At 48.2% G+C, this 25,848-nt stretch overlaps 1 protein-coding gene across 1 annotated transcript in view; it reads left to right on the forward strand.

The window, feature by feature from the left end:
• Window positions 1-369: 369 nt before the first annotated feature.
• Window positions 370-25,848, forward strand: part of LOC144168371 (endothelin-converting enzyme 1-like) — a 28,112-nt gene continuing 2,633 nt past the window's right edge. The window contains exons 1-3 of the mRNA XM_077697373.1: window positions 370-869; window positions 5,828-6,110; window positions 22,206-22,469. Coding sequence (XP_077553499.1) covers window positions 370-869; window positions 5,828-6,110; window positions 22,206-22,469 — 1,047 coding nt within the window. The remainder of the gene's footprint in view (window positions 870-5,827; window positions 6,111-22,205; window positions 22,470-25,848) is intronic.

Genomic DNA, 25,848 nt, shown 5'->3' on the forward strand with positions numbered 1-25,848 from the left:
CCGAGTTTGGAGGAAACAATTTTGATGGGGAAACATTTAGAGTCGTAAAATTTATAAACTGTTGGAAAGGCTTTTATAAACCTGAATAAGTGCGATTTTCTTCTTTGGCCAAGTGAACAAGGTGCAGTAGTCGCTCTATAATTGAGAAAAAATGCGGAAGCAGACTGGCGTTGTAATCGTGCGCTAAGGAGGGGTGGCGGGGTTCTTTCGAGAGAGTGCGACCACCTCCACGTCCTCGACCGCAGTGGCCCGACAGTCCATAGCCCTGATCTTCCCTACCCTGTCAAAGATGCATGTCAACAACCCGATAGTGTTGTTTTTCGTGGCGAAACTCATGGCTTGTTATTGTTGCAGGTCAGTCAACCCGCCATGGAGTACCTCAACAAACTCTACGCTGAAATCGGCAACGAGCGGCTCAGCCTCCTCACCGCCTGGGAGCTGGTACGGACGCTATCACCTTTCACGGTTCCTGCGGTGGCCCACCGGCACAAGAAGCAGTCGCTGCAAGAGCTGTGCCTGGACGCCGTCCGTAATGCCATGGAGGTGCCATTACTCTCTTGGTACCTGTTCCCGGAAGTGACGTCAGCCTCGGTGGGCATGGCCTTAAATATGGCGACCCACATCAAAGCAACTACCCTGGAATTGATCAGGCGCTCGCCCTGGCTTGACGGTGCCACCAAAAACGCTGCTCTGCACAAGCTATACGCCATGACTTTGCACGTAGGATACCCCAGGTACTTCAATTCCACCAGGGCTATAGACAGAACGTACCGCCAATATCCGGACATTGCTGGAAGCTTCTTCAAACCTTGGCTGGAGGCCATGAACATGACCATCACTTGGATCACCACGAACCACTCCAGCATTAGGTTAGTGCTGCCTAATTTCCCAAGACGTGTCGGGGAAGCAACGACAACGTTAACTGTGGTTTAAGGGAAAATCGTGAAAACTGCATAATCTGAATTTACAGGGTGATCAAAATTAAGTCGACAGGTTTCTTAAGAATTAGGCGCTGAGATTTTCGTGAACACCACCTCTGCAGTGAGGTTACACGCCCAGGGTGACACAGGTGGTAATTATTGGTGTCGGTGGCTTAATTAACTAAAATTGAATAATTAACTTGTTAGTTGCTGCAGTAAGCACGCATGTTCGTATTCAAAAGTGGGAAACAATCGTGTTTCTACGCAGTTTCATTTGGCAGAATTCTTCTAGCGCATCCGTACTCCGAGATATGAAACTGCGAAGTTTAATTCCGTTTGCATGATTACGCTTGCTAGTGAGCGAAGACCGGCGCAAAGCTCCTCCCTTATGTGACGTGCCTGCTTTGTAGGGTGTTTAGTTTGACAACGGGGGGAAGGCATAGGCAAAAGTGATAACCGGCACCGTTTACGTCTTGGCTGGCATTATCGCAACCTGCCGTACTTGGAACCGCTATCAAAACACAGAACGAAAGGGAGGAGCTTTGCGCCGGTCTTCACTGTCCAGGATGTGTAATCACGCGAACGGCAATTAAACTTTGCAGTTCTATATCCCGGAGTATGGATGCGCTAGAGGAATTCTGCCCAATGAAACTGCGTAGAAACATGATTGCGTTCAACTTTCAATACACACACGGCAGCTTACCACAGCCACAAAAAAGGTTAATTGTTCATTTCTAGTTAATTGAGACACCGACAACAATAATTGCCACCTAATTGTGTCCCCCTGGGCGCATGACTTCACTGTAGGAGTGGTCTTCACGGAAATATAAGTGATTAATTAAAAAAAATTGGGCGCATCTCCCCACGAGGGGGGACTCGAGTAAATGCGTCGCGTAGGGGGTGGGTGTATTGCGTTAACGTTAGTGTTTGGGGGCTGGTGGTGGGGTGGTAGTGAATGTGTTAACTATTATTGCTTATTACTATTATTATTATTTCTTTCATATATTAATTATTAATTTCGTGATTTTGCGACTCGAGTCCCCCCTCGTGGAGAGATGGGCCCAATTTTTCTTTTTTTTTTGTGACGCAAGAAGTGAAGGCAAGGAGTAGGTTATTGTAAGTCGTTATTTATTTATTTATTTGTTGCTGTTGTCGTTTTATTGGACGCTGAGAACGACGGCTTTATGGTCGCTGAAAGTGTACTGTTAAGGGGTCTTTAAGCAGTGGTCGTGCGTTGCAGCAACAGGTGAAGACGGGATCGATGCAACTGCTGCCGTGTATCAGCAGCTACTTGACGTAGTTTGAATGAGTCAAGGATATGAGGCGCGCTCGTAGCCTTTGATTCTGTGTCGGTTTTATGGCGCAGTGGGAAGAGCACCATGTATCTCGCGTTTCGCCCACAGGGTCGTGGGATCGAAACCAGGCGCCGATAACTATTATTTTTTTTATAGTGTAGGGGGAGGGGTGCGGACGGACAACGCTGCACCTGTTGTTGAGAGCGAGGAGGGTACGGGGGAGAGACGCGCACCTGCGCCTCGCCGCGACGCGCATGCGCAGTGAGCGTGTGGACGCCGCCGCCGACGGTCGAGGGACATCGTGCGACTAAGAAACGCTTCGCGTTTAAAAAAACGTAGACCTAATTTTGATCGCCCTGTGTGTTAGGCGATGCCCAACAGCTTTTGATCAAGTCCAGTGAAAAAACAATTGCTTTGTGTGTCGTGAAATACTTAGAAGAGCGGTTCTGGGTCTTGTGATGTGTTCGAGGATGTGGTAGAGGGTCGTCAAGTCGGGGGATGGGGACGGGTGTGCAGAAATGAACTTACGGTACATATCTATTATAAATATCAACTATAAATAATAATTGTTTTGGTTGCAAGCTACAGATCGGGTTCAGGGGATTCGGTGTCTGGTCTCACCACGACGAGCAGCCATTTTGCAATATCCCTGAAGAAAAACCGGAGTGAACAGAACACCTGTAAAATCATGACGCGTACGCCACGCTATCCCAAAAATTTCCAATATTTTTGTTTTGAAATATTATATCATTTAGACGTTTAGCTTTTTCGCGAGTTGTCATTGTTCTTGCTTTTTCTTTGTTTTAATATTTCCCTCTCTCTCTTGCTTTGCTTCACCAGGTTTAAGTTCAAAGCCAATAGCCGAAATTTGACGATTTACGTCCGGCCATTCTGCAATGGTGCGGGTGATGCCGCGGAGGCTCAGTGGCCTTGGCGTTGTGCTGCTGAGCCCAAGGACGCGGGTTCGACTGCCGGCCGCGGCGGCAGCTTCTCTGGTGAAGGCGAAAAGCAAAAACGCCCGCGTGTTCGAGGTTTCGTCGCACGTAAAAGATCCCCAGGTGGTCAAAATTAATTCGGAGCCCTCCACTACGGCGCGCCTCACCGCCTGTGTAGCGTCGGCGCGGTAATTATCATAACCAATCAAATCAAATAAAATCAAATCAGGAAGAGCATTCAAGGGCCATTGGATTTTCCCGCCATAACCACATGAGGCAGGCTGTGCAAACTTGCAGGAAAAATGGCGCATGTGCTGAGTCATGGGCGGGCAGCGTTTCAATCACGTGAGTTTTCCTCGGGATTTGAAAAAGATTACAAATGCGAGCGCTTCACAGTTATGTATACTTACATTTGCGAGGACGTTGGGTGAACCAACTGCTTGGAGGCAATACAAGACATGTCAGGGCTATGTGTGGTTAGTGTTTAATCCTAACCGGTTAAATACGCATTTGGGCGAAAAAGATTCCTTGACCCCTTTCACCGTACGTACGGGCATTGCGCAAAGCGTGGTGAATGTTCACTCACTATCAAGGAGGAACTGAATGCGCTACGCCATGCGTAGCTGCGGGAAACATGGAACGTACTGAGGAGCAGGATATACCTAAAATTAGTGGGTTGATTTCGGCGTTAGAACCAAAATTTTACTACTAATTTTAGACAGCAGAATATGCGTGTTTCTTGGCTAGTAAAAAAAATCGATTTATGCCCCATTTTCCATTGTCAGTGGATGGCGTCCATGCTATGGGAGATGCACGCTTAAATTTTAAGGGAAGCAAGTTAATCACAGGGTTTGGCCAAAGTTAGCAATACAAGCGCTCGAAGGCGTTATATAACCGTTACACTCATCTTAAGTCTGCACCCAGGGTTTCAAAGACGCGTGCTCGAACTCTCCTTAGTGTTTGCAGGGCAGGCGCATGAGCTTGCAGTAGTTCTAACGGCGTTCTAAAGTTCGTATTACAACAACATTTTCAACAAGTCCTGAAATTAAATAACAAAATCGCAGACGCCTACCTCATCCAGTGCCTTCACGCGATTAATTCAAAAATGAGATAAGAGAAACAATACTAAACAAATAAACAAAAAATTGCTTACTTCGCTGCAAATGCTGGGAAAGACGGTAGTCCTTTGGCTCCCTTACCACATAAATGCGTGTTCTCTTTCCCGTTCACTGCTCACACTCTTCCCCTCCCGCCTCGCTTCTCCCACGATAAACACGGTGGGTGTTTGCTGAATTAAGTTCACTCAATTTTCCCGAGGTCCACTTCTCTCTTGGTATCTACTGGAACCCTTCGTTACTGTTGCGCTTGTGGGAATGCCACCACGGAGCCTACGCTCGCGCGAGAGCGCTTTTTTCTTTATTTTGGGATGAAATCATTGTTTTTAACGCGTATTTTTATTTGCTAACGAAAAAATGAAGCAGCCATGCATTTCGAATAAAAAAGGAATGCCAATGGTAGCTATGTACTGATGTTTTGCTTGAAATTTGCCTCATATTTTCTCTTCGTTGAAAAATGTTGACAAGTTCGAAGTGTGTTAATAGATTTAGTGGGTTGGAATAGTTCTGCCTACCCAAACTACGCGTTCAGGAATTTTGTTATGACCGGATGGGAGGGAGAGACAGAGCGAGAGATAGACCATTTTCTTGTTTATGTAGCCCACGAAAGCCCTCAAAACGAAGAACGTTTCCTCAATGCCACCAAGGAAACAGTAAGGTTAATGAAACGGCGAAGCGCCGTCGGAAGGACGCATTAGTGTACGTTACTCAGTACAATTTTAACAGTGGAGCTGTTGTACATGACGTAGGTTCGCCGTTGCAGGAAAAAATACAAAGAAATGCCGAGCGCTCGTGAGCGCGCGCTTGAGCTCGCGGCGGCCGCCGAGTGCCCGCGGCACCTGCCGTGGCTTTAGCAAAAAAAAAACAAAAACAAAAAAAAAAAAAACGCAAAACTGGCAAAAACCTTGAGGAGCGAGGAACTGGCGAGCGCTCGAGAGCGCGTGGCTCGCGACGACCATCGAGTCCCCGGCTCGCGCAGTGGCTTTAGCAAAAAAAGAAAAAAACTTCCAGCGCTAATGCTAAAGTTGAAAAGACACCCTGCTTGGGAGAGGTCACCGCGGCCGCCGCATTCTCTGGAAGCCGTTATGGATAATTTGAGACATTGCTATGAGTGTCTTGCAGATTACTTGCAGATCCTCCCACCACTGCTTCGAGTCGATGACGAAGCGCTTGTGGAAGTTTACAAAGCTGAGGATGACTTTGCATCCACTACTCGCCGGGAAGAAGATGGTGACCGCTTCGATGCGTACTACGACGATTACTAACACCGCAACTAGGCAAATAAACAATGATAGTGCAACTTAACTATGTGCCCGGCAAGGCTCACCTACAATACCTTCGCCATTCAAGTCTTGCGCATGAGTGCAGCTCCATCGATTTTTTTTTTGCCTTTATCCTTTTCATGTCCCTTGAAAAGAGTGGGTTTACAAGGTAGAAATCCCGTCTAGGACAGGGTATTTCTGAGTTAGTTCAGTCTTTTAAAGCTGCCTCACAGGTCTAGTGAATCTCCGACACGCTACAGTGCAGGTTGTAATGCGTGCTCTGTGATGGCGGCGTCGCAGGTACTCGCTGGTACACACCAACGCTGCGTTCTGGCACATGCGCAACATGATCGTGGTACCGGCGACCATACTGCGCAATCCTATGTTCTCCCGGACGGCGCCGCCGGCTTACAACTGCGGCGGCCTGGGTCACGTGATGACACACGAGATGATGCACGGCTTCGACCGCTCGGGCAGTCGCTGGGATGCCCACGGCGAGTTTCGAAACTGGTGGTCCCCTGATTCCCGGATAAAGTATGAGGAGCGCATCAGCTGCCTTCGACGCTCGCACAATGCAAGCAACGTAAGCAAAACCTACCAGCATACATGTGCATGCGTCTGAGCAGTTCGGTATCAAACGTGATGCGGCGAAATATCTAGGGAATTTGACCATCACCTTCTCGAGGGTGACGGTTCGACGCGTGTGGGAGCGGCCGCTCTTCCTGTTGGCTAACATAATTCGCTGCCTACCTTGGTGAGCCCCTACGACATTGTAGAAGCGTACTCACGAAAGTTTAAGTCTCTGGGTCCAGCAGTTGTCGTTGTTGTTTTGTTGAAAATTTTATTTTGAGCCTGGTGATGTGGGAGTGGTCCCTCATTCAAGGAGACCATGTGGCGACCGCGCTGTCTCAGCCCTGGACACCAAGAGTTGCTGGGCATCCAAGCTGGCACTGGCTGTCAGGTTCTCCCACAACTCCGGGAGGGAAAGGGAAGCGGGTAAAAGTGGAAGGGCTGGGGGAAGTGCGCACCCCAAGATCATACGAATGAGGTTACATGACTGAGGGCAGAATTAACATGTGGCAGGGTATTGGGTCGGGTACATCCGATGTAGCCAAGTTTATGAGAAAGGTGTTTGCTTGGAGCTTCCGGAATATTACTTCTTCTCCTTGGCTGAGGAGGTGGGAAATATTGTCTTGAAGTGCGGAAATATTGTCTTGAATGGGAACAAGGCCTGGTGTTTTCTCAGGGGCCTGGGGGGAAAGTTTGCAGGTTTGTCCTTGGCGAATTTGTTGCCTGTTACTGAGGAGTGCCCGGGGTCCACACAATGTCGATATTCCGATGGGGGCGTGTTGATCGAGAGGGTTCCCCGTAGTAGAGGTCACGTTACCGGCTAGAAAGCTACGACAAATTGCTGGACAATCCGAAATTATAATTGTTGCGGGAGTTCGAGTGATGGTGTGGGCCACGGCAAATTCCTCCCCGGCCCAGATAGATGTGGCCTTGGGTAAGGTGCAGATGAGTATCTTGTCCTTGGTGGGTATACCATGGCCAAGTGATGGAAGATATTGGAGTAAGTGCTAGCACCTGTGGGTGAAAAATTGGGATTTTGTTCCGTAAATTCCTTCTTCGGCTTGACTACGGGTGTTGAGACGACTGGAGAGCAAAGCAAGATGCAAAGTTTTGGGAGAGTGCGGGTGCGTATGAATTGACGCCAATTATGGGGAATAGATTTTTTTGTCCTTGATCTGAGGGCTTGGCATGTTGCGGTACTAGTGCCAGTCCTGTTGGTGTCTGATTGATGCGAAGACATTGACTGTCCAGAGAGATTCCCTTCGACGAGTTTAGAGACCGAGTTGTGAATGCCTCATTGGCGTAGTGTAGTTGTGGCGATGGACATAGGGAGATTAAGAGCTTTTTTATAACTTTGCGGATGAGGCAATCGATAACTTCAGTGTCCCTTTTTGTGAGAGTAAGGTAGGGGGCGATGTAGAAGACTCGTGATATGAGAAAGACGTGGACATGGCGGGTGAGGTCTGCCTTCTTTTTACCGTGATGTCGATTGGCGATGCGGCGAAGCAGATGAGTGACTTGGTGAAAGACTGTAGTGAGCTTTTCTTGTTATTCATTTACCCTAACGGTTCTTATGAATGCTGCATGGGGTTGATGTAAAAAGAAAACACATTGTTAGATTAAAAACAGCAGCACTCATGCAAATGCAAATACAAACGCTTTCATGTCGAAATGCATAGTTGCAAAATAAGGGTACCCAAAAATGGGCACAACAGTTGTCCAATTTCAAAATGGTTCAAAATGACACAAACTTGGTCATTTAACGGATCCCACAGGTTCAAAAATGACACAATCATTGAAAAATGGTTTATACATTGAGGCTCTTATAAATGAGTCGTGGTAGCTAAGGGTGACGATGTTACCTGGGAGCTAATTCCAGTGCCTAATAGCAAGTAAGAGTGGCGAGAAGAAAATAGGTTAGTACGTGCGAATATTGACTGGACGTTGAATGCATGATCTAAACGGGGCAAATCGCGACCAGCGGGTTTTATGTACGAGACAGCGAAAGAAGACTGGCTGTGGTATAGTCCATGAAAAACCGATAAAAGACTATGAAGTCGGCTTTGTTGTAGAGGTGGAAAGCTCAAGCTATTTTTTTTTCATTTCTGTTACACTTTATGTTCGTGAGTAGTTCCTCAGAATGAATCGAGAAGCTTTATTTTGGGGTGCTTGCAGTTTATTTAAGACATACGACTGATGGGGGTTCCAGATTATTGCTGCTTATTCTATCGTTAATCGAATTAGTGTTTGGTAGGCCAGAAGCTATGTGGATACGTTAGCTGAATGCATTTTGCGCCTAATTAACCCGAGGGATTTAGACGCTTCGCTGGTTATTGTATCGATATGATTGTTCCAGGTTAGATCAGTCGTTATGTGGACCCCCAAGTATTTTACGATGGTTACGGCTTGTACAGGCATACTATTGAGAAAATAGTGACGGGGCTCTGACGCGCTCGTTTTGGTAAATGTTATGGCGTTATTTTTGGGCACATTTACTTCCATCTGCAATCCCTACACTATTTCGTCAGTTGATTAAGGTCTACGTGCAAGAATAAGCAATCTTGAGTTTTTTTTTAATTTGCCTATAAATGACGCCGTCATCCGCAAATAATCGGATAGTAGAACAGATGCTGCAGTTAATGTCATTAATATATATAACAAAAAAGAACGGACCCAAGACTGAGCCGTGTGGGACACCGGAACTTACTTGAGCTAAAGGGAAGAGGAGGAATGATCATTATTGGTCACTGACTGATACCGATGGGTTAGGAGGTTATTGTTCCACCTGTTAACTTTGGTGTTGATATTAAGAGTAGTAAGCTTTTTCATCAAGTGGATATGAGGGACCTTGTCGAAGGCCTTCGCGAAATATATCATCTTCTTCATCATCATCATCATCATCATCACCACCACCACCAGCCTATCTACGCCCACTGCAGGGCAAAGGCCTCTCCCATTATTCTCCAATTGCCTCGGTCCTGTGCCAACTGTGACCAATTTATCCCCGCAAACTTCTTGATCTCATCTGCCCATCTAACTTTCTGCCGCCCCCTGCAACGCTTGCCTTCTCTAGGGATCCACTCTGTTACCCTTACTGACCACCGGTTATCTTGCCTTCGCATTACATGTCCTGCCCACGTCCATTCCTTCTTCTTAATTTCTACTAATATGTCTTTAACACCAGTTTGCTCCCTGACCCACTCCGCTCTCTTCCTGTCCCTTAATGTTACACCTATCATTTTCCGCTCCGTTGCCCGCTGAGTCGTTCTCAATTTAAGTTGAACCCTCTTAGTGCGCCTCCAAGTTTCTGCCCCGTAGGTGAGTACCGGTAAGATGCAGCTGTCATACACTTTCTTCTTCAGCGATAATGGTAGGCTGCTATTCATTATCTGAGAATGTCTGCCATATGCACCCCACCCCATTCTGATCCTTCTAATTATCTCTGCCTCATGGTTTGGATCTGGGGTCACAACTTGGCCTAAGTAGATATATTCGCTTACCACTTCCACTGCCTCGCCACCTATGTCAAACCGCTGTGCTGTCCCGAGGTTATTGATCATTACTTTAGTTTTCTGCATATTAATTGTCAGTCCCACGGTTCTAGTCTGTTCGCCCAGTGCGGAAAGCATGCTTTGCAATTCGTCCCCCGAGTTACTTAGCAAGGCAACGTCATCAGCAAATCTGAGGTTACTGAGGTATTCTCCATTAGCCCTTACTCCCACCTGTTCCCAATCCAACGTTCTGAATACTTCTTGTAAACATGCTGTGAATAGCATTGGAGAAATTGTGTTCCTTGTCTGACACCCTTTCTTATAGGTATTTTACTGCTCTCCCTATGGAGGATGATCGTAGCTGTAGACCCATTGTAGATATCCTCTAGTATTCTTACGTAATGCTCATCTACCCCCTGGTTCCGTAATGCCTGAATGACTGCTAGGGTTTCGACCGAGTCAAATGCTTTCTCATAATCTATGAAGGCTATATATAGGGGTTCAGTATACTCAGCGCACTTCTCTATCACCTGATTGATCGTGTGAATATGGTCCATTGTTGAATAACCTTTACGGAACCCTGCTTGTTCTTTAGGTTAACTGAAATCTAAGGTTGCAGAAATTCGGTTAGCGATTACCTTGGTAAATATCTTGTAGACGACTGACAGTAAGCTGATCGGCCTGTAATTTTTCAAGTCCTTCATGTCGCCTTTCTTATGAATTAGGATGATGTTCGCGTTCTTCCAAGATTCCGGTACCATTGCGGTCATTAGGCATTGCGTATACAGGTTTGCCAGTTTTTCAAGGACAATTTCTCCGCCATCCTTCAAGAGGTCTGCTGTTATCTGATCCTCACCAGGTGCTTTGCCCCCTTTCATTTCTTTCAAAGCCTTCCTTACTTCTTCGGTCGTTACTGGTGGGATGTCTATCTCCTGTGAACTACTGTTTCGTTCGGCATTATCCTGTATGTCCTGGCTACTGTCCAGATCCCTATAGAACTCCTCGGCCACTGTGACTATTTTATCCCTATTTGTGATGACATTGCCGAGCTTATCCTTAAGTGCATACATCTGATTTTTCCCCACGCCAAGACGTCTCTTCACTGCTTTCAGGCTACCTCCGTTCTTTACAGCGTATTCGATCCTCTCCATATTATACTTCCGTATGTTAGCTGTCTTACGCTTATTGATTAGCTTGGAGAGCTCCGCTAGTTCTATTCTGTCAGCTGCGGTGGAGATTCTCATGGTTTGCCGTTTCCTGATTAGATCTTTCGTCTCCTGTGAAAGATTACCAGTATCCTGTCTAGCAATAGTGCCCCCGACTTCTACTGCACACTCCGTAATAATGCGTGTAAGGTTGTCGCTGGCTTCCTGCGTCGTAAACTCCGCTTCCTCGTTAAGAGCGGAATATCGGTTCTGCAGCGCGATCCTGAATTCTTCTACTTTACGTCTTACTGTAAGCTGATTTATCGGCTTCTTTCGTACTAGCTTGTTGCGGTCCCTCCTCAAATCTAGCCTAATTCGGGATCTTACCATACGGTGGTCACTACACCTTACCCTTCCGAGCACTTCCACATCCTGCACGACGCCAGGGTTATCGCATAATATGAAGTCTATTTCATTTTTGTGCTCCCCATTCGGGCTTCTCCAGGTCCACTTCCGACTCTCCCGTTTACAGAAGAAGGTATTCATTATGCGTAGGTTATTCCGTTCTGCAAACTCAACTAGTAGGTCCCCCCTGCTATTTATACAGCCCAGACCATAGTTCCCAACTGCCTTGTCTCCAGCCTGATTCTTGCCTACTTTAGCATTGAAGTCCCCCATAACTACGGTATACTGTGTTTTTACTTTAGCCATTGCCGATTCCACATCTTCATAGAGGCGTTCCACTACTTGGTCGTCGTGGCTGGATGTGGGCGCGTAGCCCTGCACCACCTTGAGCTTGTACCTCTTATTTAGCCTAATTACAAGACCTGCTGCCTTTTCGTTAATGCTATAGTATTCGTCTATGTTGCCAGCTATGCTTTTATTGACTAGAAATCTCACTCCCAGTTCTCTTCTGTCCTCTAGACCACGGTAACATAGGACGTGTCCATTTTTCAGCACCGTAAAGGCTTCGCCTGCCCTCCTAACCTCGCTAAGCCCTATTACATCCCATTTGATGCCCTCTAATTCCTTGCTTCGCTAGATAAGGTTCGCGCGTTAAACGTTGCCAGGTTCAGATTCCATTGGCGGCCTGTCCGGATCCAGGGATTCTTAGCACCCTCTGCTGCGTCACAGGTATGACCGCCGCCGTGGTCAGTTGCTTCGCAGCCGCTGGGGACTGAGGGCCGAGGGCAGTGATTTCCCTACACCCCCCCTAGGGGGTGTGTAGACCCCCCCTAGTTTTTCTGGACACCCCCCCTTGAATCCCCAAATTTCACTCTTGTCAGTCCTTGTATGGACCTCTGTCAGTATCGATCTGCACATGCGCGTGCTGCCCGTCTGCTATTCTTGGCAGTAGCCTCGGGCAAAATAAACAAAAGTGCGCCCCCCGAGCTTGCTGTTCCCCAGCCTGCGAGACGTATTCTGCACATCTCCTGCTGCTGCCGATCACAACAGCCACTGTTGAGCGCTCGTTTTCGGCCCTCAACAGGGTTTTGTCATCAGAAAGAAGCCGTCTTCTTCCCAACCATGTGAATGAGCTGATGAGCATAACTACCGAAGGTCCCGAGGTACCCGATGCGCGAGATGCTATTGACGTTGACCGACATGTTTTTAATCATTTCATCGCAAAAGCGGTGCAGTGCTACAGCAAGAAGCCTAGACGGTTGTAAATAAGGTGCGGCGTTATGAAGTTCTAGTCTTCAAAAATGCGTACTTCTCCAATTTTTATTTTGGAATTTATTGCTTGGTTCTTTCATTCGCAATAAAAACACTTTGTGTTTCTGTAAATGTATTGATTGATTGATTCAAGCCTTTATTGGAGGAAAGGGGAGGCCCGGAGGCCGTGCATGGGGGAATGGGAAGTGAAGGGAAGGGGGTAGCAAAAGGTCTTCGTCGCACAATTGAACGTCCCTTCTTTGAGCACTCATTTTGCGTCCATGATATTAAGGCTCTTCGCAGGATGGGTAGTCACCCCCAGGCTACACTAATCTCGCAAGGCCACTCTGTATGCCATAATTGCCTAGTGCTTGCAGAAAACCGATTTCGTGATTTGGAGGGTGCAGAGTGTCCTTGTCTGGAGGGACGTGACGGAGCAAGTCCTGTCTTTGGAGCGCGAAATGGCTGCACACCCACGTGAGGTGGTGAAGGTCAGATGATACGTTCTCTTGGCAATAAGGGCAATACGGGGGTGGTTGCCCATTCGGATGGTACCATTTCCTCGTAACAGAGGGCGTGTAGGCAGTGTTGGCGATGCTTTTATTGATGAATATCTCGGCAACCCTTGGTATTTGAAGGCTCTGTGGCAGATATCCTTTAGGAGTTTGACGTAATAGGGTAATCTTGCGTTGAACACGCCTAGCATCCAGTTCCAGGCGCGGGTTCTTGCAAGGCACGACGGCAGAAGGGGAGGGAGGTAATGAAGCGCTCTCCCTGGCAGCATCGTGTGCTGCTTGGTTCCCCGACTGGAAATCCGTGTGACCTGGTGCCCACGCCACGCGTATCGTAACACCATTTCGCGAAAGATGTTGAAGGGATCGCGTAATGATGTTGGCTATAGGGTGGTCTGAATATGGTTTCCGGAGTTCTTGCATGACGTCATTGGAATCGGTCAATATGCGTGCCATTTGAGGTGTATTCGCAGAGTACGTTAAATGGTCCAGTACGGCCAGTACGCCCCGTAGCTCCGCTTCAAGGGGTGAACAGGTGTTCAGCTCGAGCCCTGCAGCGCCATCCAGGTGTGGTGCCTCTGGAGATCTCCATGCTACACCGATGCGTCCGTCGCGAATACTGGCGTCAGTGTATATGTCAATTTCCCCAGGGCGTTTGCTCATCTGGAGTCGTCGTTGAGCCTGTTGTCGGGCTTGGGGGTGCCTTCTGGGTATGTTGGTGTTCTGATGCATTACGACCTGAGTCGTGCGTTCCCAGGGCGGTGGTGGTGCAGCGGGCAACGTGGCAGGATCGAGTTGTCTTCTGTTGTCCCAGGCCACAAGAGCCAGGCCTTGGCTTGTCAGTTCGCGTCTCGCAGCGTTCTGGGCGATGGTTGCTTCTATTAGTGCGGGCAGCGGTGGCAGAGCCACAGAATCTTCAAGCGCCGCTATACGGGTGTGTCGAGGCAGGCCAGTTATTGTGCGGCGAACAGCTCGATATAGAATGTCGAGATGTTTCATTTGGGTGGCGGTGAGGTCGTACACCGGAGCCCCATAACATATTCGGCCCAGTGACACTGCCCTTGCCAGCGTATGGGTTGCCGTTTGAGATGCACCACCATACTTATTCGACATACGCGACACTAAGTGTAGCATCGGTTTCCAGCTTGACTTTAGTTGACTTATCCATTGTTTGGCGCTGTTGCTGCTGGCTAGCGGCAATCCCAGAAGCCTGATCCTACCGGTTTCAGAGGCAATAGGAATGTCCGATATGTATACCACCTGATGCAACTGGGGAGGTAAACTCTTGCTCCCATGGACAGCAAGAAATTCTGTTTTGTCTGGCGCTAAGGCGAGCCCTAGAGAGGGCAAAGTGTCCGTAAGGCTGTGGACAGCTGCTTGGAGTTCTGTGATCATAGATTCGACGCAGTCAAAGTCCCGCGCCTCGGTCCAAATAGTTATATCGTCGGCATAGATTGCAAACCTAGCCGCCGTGTCCTTCTCTAGCGATCGCGCTACTCTCGCCATGGCCAAATTGAACAACATCGGTCCGAGGATAGACCCCTGGGGCACGCCCCTATCCAAGAAATAGGTCCTGGGGGTCCATCCCGGAGCCGATGCTGCGAGTTGTACTGGTCGTTGGCTTAGGAAGCTCCGAATCCAATTTTGAGCACGCTGGCTGGGGTAAGCCTGGGCCAACTCTTCTAGTATCGCTTGATGCTTAACGTTATCGAAGGCTTTTCGCATATCAACCGCAAGTACGTAATCGGGGAGGGCCCTGGCGCCTTTACGGTTGATAACACGTCTGAGTAGCCACAAGGCATCATGCGTTCCAAGATGGGGCCTAAAGCCGGTTTGTGAGGGATGGAACCATGGTTGGATATATTCTAAGTGATGCTGCATTCGATTACAAATCATGCGCTCTATAAGCTTGCATAGCGTTGGCGTCAATGAAATAGGCCTTAGGTTGGCGAGCTTGGATGAGTCCTTATTGGGCTTTGGTATCGGCGTTACTAGCGTGAGTTTGAGATCCGAAGGAACCTCTCCCCGTTCCCATTATGCATTTGCTAGTTCTAAAAGACGTTCCTGTGCCACTTCGTCTAAGTTGCGCAGATGCTGCCACGTGATGCCATCGTGTCCTGGAGCCGACTTAGACCGGCCCTGACAAAGGGCAGCCTGCCATTCTCCCAGTGTAAACGGGGCGTCCAGCTCCGGGCGCGTACTGGGCAGTAAGATGGATGGCAGTGGGGGTGGGGGCGTAAGTGATGAAAAAGGGAAGAACGTCTTTATGATGTCTTCCTCTACCCGATCCGGTGGGGCTTTGAGAATAAGGGTATCGAAGAGCCGATTTTTGCATTTGCGTTTCCCTGCCAATTTGCGGTAAATTCCCTATAGTTTGGCTAGGCCGCGCTCCTGGCTAAGCTGAGAACACAAGCTGTGCCACTGCTCATTAGAAAGGGTCTGTTCATAGGCCCGTATGATTTTGTACTGTTGTCTCACTTTAACAAGATCTCTCTGCCTTTTTCCGTTTCGAATGTAGTGTTTTGTAAGAGTGGCCGCCTTGCGCCATAGGTTGGCTGAATGTTTGTCCGGGGCAGGTGAGCTGTCGTCACATTCGACTTCTTCCCTGGCCTGCAGCGCTGCCTCTTGCAACGTAGAAACAAACTCCTTCATTGTAGCGGTGCTGCGGACTTGTACGCTCTGCCGGAAACACTGCCAATCTATAATTTTGTGTGTTCGTTTGTTTCGAAATCGCTTTCCTGTCAGTTGTATTTGAATTGGAAAATGGTCGCTGCCCCAAGTAGTATCGTACACGCTCCAAGAGCGGACAACCCCACATGAAGCATAAGTGAGGTCCGGGGTGGAGTCATTTTGGGAGCTATGTAAGCCCAGACGCGTACGAACTGCAATATCATTGACCAAGTGAAGGCCGGAGTCCTCGGCTGCAGCCTCCAGAGCTACACCGCGCTTATTTGACCGGGAGTAGCCCCAGACTGTGCTTTGCGCATTAAAATCACCTCCAATTAGAATCGGTATGTTGGGATACTTTTGAACGAGATGCCGCATCCACATAAAATTAACCCTGCCCTGTGCGCTTGATACAGGGCGATAGTACACAGATGCAACCAGAAGTTTCTTTCAGTTGGGTAGCTGTACCATAACTATCACTGCCTCGTGATCTGGTGAAGTGTGCCCAGTAATCGCCAAGTGAGCGCAGGTTAGGTCCGATCTCACCAGAACGGCTGCCTGCCCGGCCGCTGTAGGACTCCTAGGGTTGCCTCTGGTGCCTTTCCACATTATTGCGGGATTGGCGAAAGTGGTATAACCACTTATGGTTGGGGAGCACTTCGTTTCTTGTAACAGAAGAATGATAGGACGGCTTGTGTGGATTTTACTTTTCAATATTGGGGCAGCCGTTTGAAACCCTCGGCAGTTCCACTGTAGCACTTTAGGGGAATCCATGCTACTGTCCTAGCGTGCTCCGCGCTGTGACCTTTCGTGGAGGGGGATCCTCCTGTGACGTTGGAAGGCTTTGAATGTATGTCATCATAGATGACGCCTGCTGCGAAAAACTGTCGATGGTAGACTTCAATTTTTCAATATCTGTAAGTCGAGCGCGGCGTTCCTGTTGAACATCAGCCCGGACATACTTGAGCGCCTGTAAAATCTCATTCATGACACTCGAAGCAGGCTGTGACGTTGCCGTTTGTTTTGCAGTGGTGCTGCGGCTCCGCCGAGGCACAGAGGGAGTTCTGCCTCTGGGAGGCTGCAGATGGGAACGCTCAGGTTGTCCTGACTTGGGAGCAGATTGGGTTGCTGGTGTACGTTCTTTGCTTCGTTTAAGTTCCGCAATCTCCGATCGCAGCTGTGCATTCTCCTCTCTGAGGGCGCGAAGCTCCGAACGCATCTCCGCCAGCTGAGTCAACAGTGCCCCATTGCCGTGTATGTCGCTTGCTAATGGTTGTGACGTGGTGACATGAGTGCCCCGTTCTATCTGTGGCTCCTTGGCGCCCGTAGCAGGTCGACCATTCCGTGTCAACATGTCAGCCCAGGAGACGCCATTTTGGATTTTCTCTCGCTTTTGAATACTGGGAGCGGGCACTCTAGCTGAACAGCGCGGGTCCACGGCAAGGTGACCTTCTTTTTTGCACGCAGCGCAAAAGAGAGTCCGGCCACATGGTATTCCTTCTTCGTGTGCCCGTCCACAGTCTCTACAGACCTGCGGGTGCGGGCAGTGCCTCGCCATATGGCCAATTTGGTGGCATGAGAAGCACACCATTCGCTTTGGCTGATATGGCGAGACTTTGACTATCGCCATGTAATATTTAACAACTTTGGGGACTTCTGGGGCATCAAAAGTTAGGATGGCTTTGTTTGTTTTCCCGATTCTTTGGGCTGAGAGCACTTCTGCCCGCTCGCATCGGACCCAGTTGAGAATTTCTTCATTAGATTCACCTGCTTCTACAGTTATAACCCCTCTTGAAGAGTTGCTGCGGTTGGGGATGTGCCGAATTTCAATCGGCAGCGTGACAGTCTGGCCATCACGCTGGAAAATCAAGCTGGTAGCCCCCAAGATGCGGTTGGCGTGCTCTTGATCGTATACAGTGATCTGTACGCAGTTTCCAGATTTATCGTACCGGTACGTTGCCAATTCTGCCATTTCTGCGCTCGGCGCTAGTGTCCCTATCAAATTTGCCAATGTGTTCTTGGGTATGGCATGTATGCTGAATTTCTTCAGTGGCCTTAACGAGAGAAGTGCCCGAGGGCGACTTACCCTGTCAATCCGGTTGACGTCCGTCTTCCAGTTGGTCCTCTTTCTTGTCCAAATGTTCCACTTGCCCTCTGCAGAGTCGTTCTCGCCATCTTGGTCCATGTCAGTGTGTTGTCCATCCATAGGAGTCGCCACGGGTTCGCCGTTGTCGCGCAATAGTGCCGGTCTGAGACGCAGCTCCGCCGATGCCCCTAGAGACGCTGGGCCCGACATCGCAGAGCTGCTGCCGCTGCGCCGGGGCACGCGCCTAGGGCACGCGCCTACTGCTACTCGTAGCTCGTGGCTCGTGCCGGTGCTGCTGCCGTGCGCTCGTTGTCGGTGGGCTCGCAGGGAGCTGCCACGACGAGGTGTGTAGGCGCCAAGCCTAACCCGGGTGCGCACCGAAAGAACGTCCACTAGTGTCTAGGAAGAGAATTTCACCTGGCCGAGTCCGGTATCTTCGTGATGCTGGTCACTCGAAGTTCACTCTGGTAGCAAAGGCAGGCCGAAAACAGAAAAATAGCCGCACTTATTGCCGTAAAAAACAGGAGCCACGCTAGGCACGTCCGCCATTTGAAAACGCAGGTGGCGCCCCCCTGTAAATGTATAAATAAAATTTCACGCTTTCGATATTCCAAGATTTTTTTTCAGCGTCTTTATTTGGCCTAGTACCATGGCCCGGTCTTCAATTGCTTTTGTTTTTATGGACCCTGGATGATTAGCGCTGCTTTCACGCTGCGTAAAGTAAGACGTGTGCAAGTTTATTATAAGAACTGCAAATAAATAACATATCGATTCGTCACGGGGATGAGTGTTTGGTTAACAGCCGTCTATTATTTAACTATTGGGATAAAAAAACAGCTTTTACGGTCTTATAATTCTTCACGGTTATAATTACGGTCTTATAATTCTGCGTGTGAGCTTGCACAGTAAGACCAAGTATCTTGAGTGAAGGCGTGGGACATATCAGCTGACCATCAAGGGTAAGTTGAACTGATCTTTCAAGTGATGCAGGAGACATTTTCGGACTATGATGAGGTCATATTTTTTAGGGGAACAGTGAAGGCCAATTGATGAAGCGTATTGCGTGTCACGGTGTCAGTGGTTCATTGAAGGGTATTTTGAACTTCACTTGAAGAACCCGTGTCAATTCAAAGCTATATTGCCACCCACATGCTGGGTGTGATGAACACAAGGACCGGCTTGGAGCTGACGAGAGAGGCCTAGAAGAGCGATATTAAGCAGTAATGGTGAAAGAGCAGACCATTCAGGAGTTCATCGATCTCCTAGGGTGATGGTATCATGTTTGACACCGCCTGCTGTTATGATCGCCTGTCCGTGGTGAGAAAATCGGCAATGCAAGAGTAAGCTCGCAGGCAGCAGCCTATGTAGTTGAAATTTGAGAGGGTGGCGGTATGAAAGACGTTATCGAAAACTCCCTTTAGGCCCAGCGCAGGAATGGCACGAGGTGAATTTCGGGAGGCTGGTATGAGAATTTCTTCCTTTATGCGAAGGAGAATGTCCGGCACGCACTGAATATTTTAGAAAGGCGTGCATAGTATTTCGGATGAGATCTTTGGCTTCTGGATAGGGTTGTAGACTTTGGAATAACATGCGTTTCATAATTTACGTACACAAGATGTCCAAAAATTAGGGCGAAGGTGGTTGTCGAGGTGGGGAGACTTGTTAGGCCTCTGGATAAAGAAGGTCTTGCTGTTTTCCATTGTAGGGGAAGTTTTCTGTATTTTAAATGTGAATTAATATGCTGCAGAAGATCTTCTATTGAGTCACCATTTAAGTTGGCGAAGAGAAGGTGTTACATGATCCGGGCCTGGGGTGGAGTTTTTATCGCGTCCGGAAAGAGCTGTGCTGAATTCCTAAAGTTGTCAATCTTGGTCAACGTCCAAATTCATGAAATTCGGGGCTGTGTGGATGTATTTTGTTTCTAAGAAATCTATGAGGTCTTCAGAAGAGACATGGAAAAAATGAGGGAATCTGGTCAGCGTTTGATGATACTCGCTCCTATTAGATAGGGGGTCAATACGATACCGGAGCATGTGACAAGTTCTTTTGGTTGTCAGGGTACCTTGTAGGCAGTCACACAGCTGTAACCAATTTTCTTGGCGTGTTGCTAAAGAACCGCCATTCGGAGTAACATTTTGTGGTTGTTCCAACGCTTGTTGAGGCTATGTCGTGCCCTAGGTGGGAGCCACGTTTTCGGTGGTTAAGTGTACAGCTTGGATTAAATCATCGATCTAGGCTGATAGGATCTGTCTCGGGTCAGTGGGTTTGATGGGAAGTGCCTCTCTGAAGGCATCCCAGTTGGTACGTCATGCCACCACCAGCTGAGCACAGTAATTGTAGTTTTTTATTGTTAGTACTATAAGGTAGTAATTACATCCAGATCTTCATTTCGTGAGAAACCAGCAGATATCCAGACAGCCTAAAAGGAATGTGAGATCTCCGGTAGTATACCTGGTTACGCTTGTACCAGTGGGCGTTGGGGAATCGGGATGGTTGAGAAGCAGAGGTTAGGTCGTCGATAACATTGGCCAGAAAGGAGCCCCGGTGGTTTTTGTAGTGGTAGCCTCCGTTAGGATGAGCAGCATTATAGTATCCTAAAATAAGAGGTCTGTTTTTTTGTGGGGGCGATTTTTATGGCATCTTTTATCTTGGCTTTAATGTCTGGGGATTTTCGGCAAGACTAAAATTTATGTTAAGTATGATGAACAAACTGGACTTCGTTTTAGTGGACGGAGAGGGAAGCTCCAGAAGGGTGTGGTTACATCTGTGCAGTGACGTGACGTAACGAACCGTTGGTGGGGCATTACTGACAAAGGTTAAAGTTGGGTAAGTGTCGAGGATCCATACAATATTTAGTAAGGTAATTTTATGCACTTATTGGCTTCTTTAATGCCTATAACAACTGGATTTTGGTCTAGGATACAGACGAATTGATGGGGAGCTGCTCCTTTCTATTTGATGCCTCTACAATTTAACTGAAGTAAGATGGTAAATTAAGCTTGAGGGCGTGTCCCTGGAATCTGGAAGTGCGGATGGTAGGGCTGCATCGGAGTTATGCGAATAAGAGGGAGCTCTTCCGTGGACACGAGTCATGTTTGTAATGGGTATTTTGGCGCGAGGACTACAGGGTTCATAGGTGCGGTCTGGAAAGATTTGGTGGGATAGTGAATGCTGATTTCATGCCGGAGGGCTATTTCATCAGCCTGAAGGGATTGGAGTTCTTGTTGAAGGCTCTAATTTTCTAGGATGATGACTTGAAGTTCTTGAGTTATAACACTTAGTTGGCTTGTGAGGTGCGAGAGGGTTTGGTCAGAGCAGTGGAGTTTGCGGTAGTTGAGTATCGGGAGGAGGATTGGGTTTCTTGTGTTTCCCATTAGAGGACCTTTAGAGTGCTCGACGGCCTCACGACAGGCCTAAAGAGACGTGATTAAAATAGTTTGTTCCTCAAGGACACGGGTTCGCTTTTTCCACTCAATGCAGGAACTTGTTTTTTGTCTAGCGTGACGAATTTCCTACGCTCACTTCAGCGGTTAAGCCCTACATTATTATTGGCACAGAGCCTTGACCTAACAGTTTGGTCGGGACGCACACATTATCTCGCCTGGCTTTGATGTATTGTGTAGCGACAACAATACCCAAGCTGGGGACGTTTTCCTGTTTGTCGATGCTAGCTTACAATCTAGTTCACTAACAGTGTCTTTGAATTACCCGAAATCAGTCTGCTGTAACGTTAACTTAAACAAGGAACGAGTCTTTACTATCAGGTCGTATTTGCGTTCGTCCGCATTCGCTGATCCAGGACCCTTCATTCCTTTATCAGATTTCCCGCCAACATTAGAACATGATTACGAACTCGGAGGTGCGTTTAACATGACGGAAGTTCAGTGGTTGGACCAAAAATGCATTCTAAGCGACTCGTGTGCTCTGTCCGCTAGGCCTCAACACGGGCCTAAAGAGACGTGATTAAAATAGATTTTTTTCCTCAAGTACGGTGGTTCGCGTTTTGCACTCTATCAAGGAGCTTACTTGTTTTTCGTGTAGCTTTGGTACGAGGGGTGGGAAGTATTGGGTTTGAGCTGTGGGAGAAACCGTCTGAGCTCAGCTTACTTGTGCCGGCCGGTCTAGTTGATTCCCCCAGGCGATGTGGTGCTTAGGCTCCCATGGGCTTGCTTCAGGAACTGTTGCTGTCAAAAAGCGTAGGTGAAGGGTCTCGTGAATGACTGCCGTGGGGCGACAGGTGCCGCGATGTCCCGAACGATTCACTTCGTGCCTGCGGAGTCTTTGCGGCTGTTTATTGATGAATCAGTAAGTCAGTGAGTAAGTCAGTCCGTCAGGCACTTCTATTTATAAGTATTGATGAATTTTTCGTGTTTAACTTGCCGAAGCTACACCCGGGCTTTGAGGCGCGCCGTAGTGGAGTGCTCCGGAATAATTTTGACTGCCTGGGGATCTTTGACATGCGCCGAAAAGATCCCCAGATCAAGATAGCCAACTTCGCACTGCCCTTGAGGCGTCCACCTGACTAAGTGGGGGTGGCACCCTTTTTTGTAGGCTAACGAAGACACGGAGAACACGGCCGACTTCGCTGGCCTCGTGTCCGCCTACAACGCCTTCCTGGAGCTGGTCGATAAGGAGCAACTGAAGCAGTACGCGGAGCTCAACTACGGCGCCGAACAGTTGTTCTTCATTGCGGCTTGTGTCAAGTATTGCTCCCAATCGAAAAACCAAAGTTTCAGCGGATACGCGTCGTGGCAGAACCGCTGCAACGTCCCGATCCGAAACCTGGATGCCTTCGGGGAGGCGTTCAACTGCCCCGTTGGGTCTTACATGAGGCCTAAGCCGGCTGATCGCTGCGCTTTCTGGTAGATGGCGTCGCAGACACGCAGTAGGATGCTGATGATCTTTAACGCTGCAAACGTCATTGTTTTGATTGCGATAAAATGCATTTCAGATCCCTTCTCGGGTATTTTGTTTTACCACAAAGTGCCATATACGCCTGGCTGTAAACTTTTTTACTTTGGTGGTACATACCTACTTAAAAATGTGGGGACACCTCAGCACTTATTGCGATGTTGTAGAAGCGTCGAATTGCTGAGTGTCGAATTGCTGAGCGTGTTCTCTCATCGTCATCATTCTTTTCCCTTCACATTGCATCTTTTACAGCGAAGCCGTCGCGCGCGATATTCGTGAACAAAATTGTGCGCGTCTATCCGGTCGCGACGACAAAGAATAGCGCACGCTTGCTCCAGAGCTAGAGATAAATGCTCTATAGCTTTCAATCTAGTGTAGCTATCTTGGAAATAATTATTCTAAAATGGGCCGCTAAGACGACTCTATCATTTCGCAGAATTGTATTTGCTTATCACAGTTCACAGCGAAGTAGTAAATGTTACTGGTTTCCCGTGTGACATCAATACATGACAGTCTAGAATGTAGAGATGTGAGCGGCCAAAGAAACATTAAAACTTCGGGAAAAACAAGTCTTCTGTTTTTTTTTTAACTCGGATAAAAATAGAAAACAGCTTCCCTGCGGAATTTTATTGCGATGCGACTTCTTTCGGCGTGCTTGAAAGTTTCTAGTTTAATTACTAATCGAGCATACCATTTTTCTTTCCTTTTTTACTTATCTCTCTTATTTGTCTCACGTGAGAGATAAGCTTGACTAAGTCTAGCCAGGCCTTGTCAGCAGACATCTTGGAAGTCTTTCGTTCCATCTGGAGGGAGACGACAGTGAGGCTGGAAACTAGCTACTTGGCGCAACAAGAAGACTCACATAATACCTGAAATAAGCGAGCGTGAGGTTTTTTTTTTTGTGCGACCTATTCCCACCACTACTACTCTCCCAGAGCCAGGGTATCTTGGCGAGAATATTGGCGCCGCGCATATTGTATCCACGTTTGACTGGATTCCTAGTCGGGCAGAGCAACGTAGGGAAACTTCTGTCTAACCTGGTTGCAACGTTGGGCCGACCTGGTCGATCGCCAGCGGCTTCCGCTGCACTCCCGGCTCTCCCTTCAAATTCAGGAGGCGAGTACATTGGGTGGAGTTGAGTCGCACCTTCGTCGGGCATGTCCACAGCGGCTGCCACTTCGTTTCCCCACTCCGACGAGGAACGTAATGAAGGAGCACTTCGAGTGACTGAAGAGCGCTTGTAGATTTTCTTTTATTGCAATGAGGTCAGTCTGATTTTACGTCGGGTTACCCAAACTGACCAACAATAATAAGCGATCCCTGTTTACGGACACTGATGCTCCGTGAGTGCTGTCCCGGAGATAAACAGTTGCTTCAAGCGGAGCTATCGCCTACGCACTAAACTAAATGCGCTTGTCGCAGACAGCACGCGAAACTTCCGAGCAGCCACGGTATATCCCCTAGGACCCTGAAAACAGAAGAACGCCGCGCTTGCTGCCGATGACGCATAAGTATCGTGAGTGTAAACGTGCGGTACTGCATCGTCTCTGCTGAGTATTCATGGTGAGTATCGCCCACAAGGGAATGGTCGACAGGTGCGGGCACTGGGCGGGGTGAAAGGTGAGTACCGGGGTGGAAGGGCAGTGAACGTCAATGTAATCTTAAGATATCCCAGCTCCAAACTACCTTTCTCCCTTCAGGGGGGTCTTCGTCTTTTCGGTACAGAGCGGTTCGGTACAGGGCGTTTCGGTGCGGTCTTTTCGATGCACGGGCATTTCGGGACACGGGTGTTTCGGTACAGGACATTTCGGTACAGAATGGTTCGGTACAGGTCGTTTCGGTACGAAAACGAATTCGAGCGAGTGTTAAGCCCGTTCTACATGGAGCGAATTTCGCCTGCGATTCCGCTGGAACGAACATTCGCACTTGCGAAGTTCGCAATGCCTGGAATTGTCGTCTACATGGGGCCCGCGAACGCCGCGATTTTCGCATTTCAGATGCGCCTTGTTTGCAGACTGAATTAAGTTTGCCACCAGCAAAGATTGTTGTGATTTTACCAAGAGTGGTTTTATTTTACTTTCTTGGCAAGTTGTTTCTGCCTGGTTTGTGGTAAATATAAGTTTATTTGCGGTTTTATATAAGAATCGCCAATTCTTTATCAATATACGTACACACAGCAGAAAAGACAAACGTTTTGGTGTGCCCGCGCTTTTGTCGCGCTCTAGAGTTCCTGTATATGCTCCCTACGGGTAGGGAGCATATACAGGAACTCTATCGCGCTCATACAAGCAACGCCATCTGGTTTCCAAGCGTGCAAGTGGTGCCAAGCTGTGCTCCTATTGGCCGCAGCTCCGGCCCCTCTACGGCGCACACGCCACACGAGCGGCGTTGCTCGACCGCTTCAAATGTTCGGCACTTTGCCGCAGCAACGAAAAAAAGGTGGTTTTGCCGCACGAGCGGCGCCGCATCAGCGAATTCGCAGGCGAAATCGCTCCATGTAGTACGGGCTTCAGAGGCAGCGAAATTCGCGTGCGTTTTTAACATGGGAGTTGCAAGCACGCAAATCGAACTTGTTTATTTTAGCGGTTGTTGCTCAAATTTCTGCGTTAGTTTACCCCAGTAAAAAGTTGTGGCCATGCCAAAAAATGTCTATTCATTTGCGTAACAGTACCAGAAAACGTATAGCTCGTTCATTACTTCGTCTCTTCAGCGACAGTATGATCAGGTATTTTTTCTCGTTCATTTTATCAATAATCAGCGACAGTAACTATTTTTCGCACTTTCCAGGAACTAAAATAACAGCTGAGTAATTAAGCGCCACCGCAGGGGCAATGGAATCTGTCTTTACAACGTGATGACGAAGATCTTGCAATATGTTGGCATTCCGTATTTGTGGGCGTTGCTTTCTCCTGATAACGCAATGCACATACCGAGTCATTATCAATTCATTACCGTAGGCACCTGTTGTACATTGTCGCACGCTTCCGTCCCGGCCTTGTCGTCGTTAGCAGTTACTATGCTGGGTTTAGTGTTTTTTGTGAATTGGAAGTTGAAAAGGCTCTTGTATAATATTCAAAGCTGTCTTCAATGTTTTCTGCAACCTACATATATATATTTTTTGCAAGGACTGGTCGCTTGTGATTTTCAGACGGTTATGCCCGAAATTGTACTTGCCATAATTTGGTCGGCTTTTATTCCTATAAGAGGTAAATGGTACGCCACCATCAGTATTTTTTAGAGGCGATAGTCTTTCTTTGGCTCATTAAACGCTCCATGCACGCTC

The sequence above is a fragment of the Haemaphysalis longicornis genome, unplaced genomic scaffold, assembly GCF_048455015.1.
Source record: "Haemaphysalis longicornis isolate Haplotype H1 unplaced genomic scaffold, Haemaphysalis longicornis Haplotype H1 scaffold_2, whole genome shotgun sequence".
NCBI lineage: Eukaryota > Metazoa > Arthropoda > Arachnida > Ixodida > Ixodidae > Haemaphysalis > Haemaphysalis longicornis.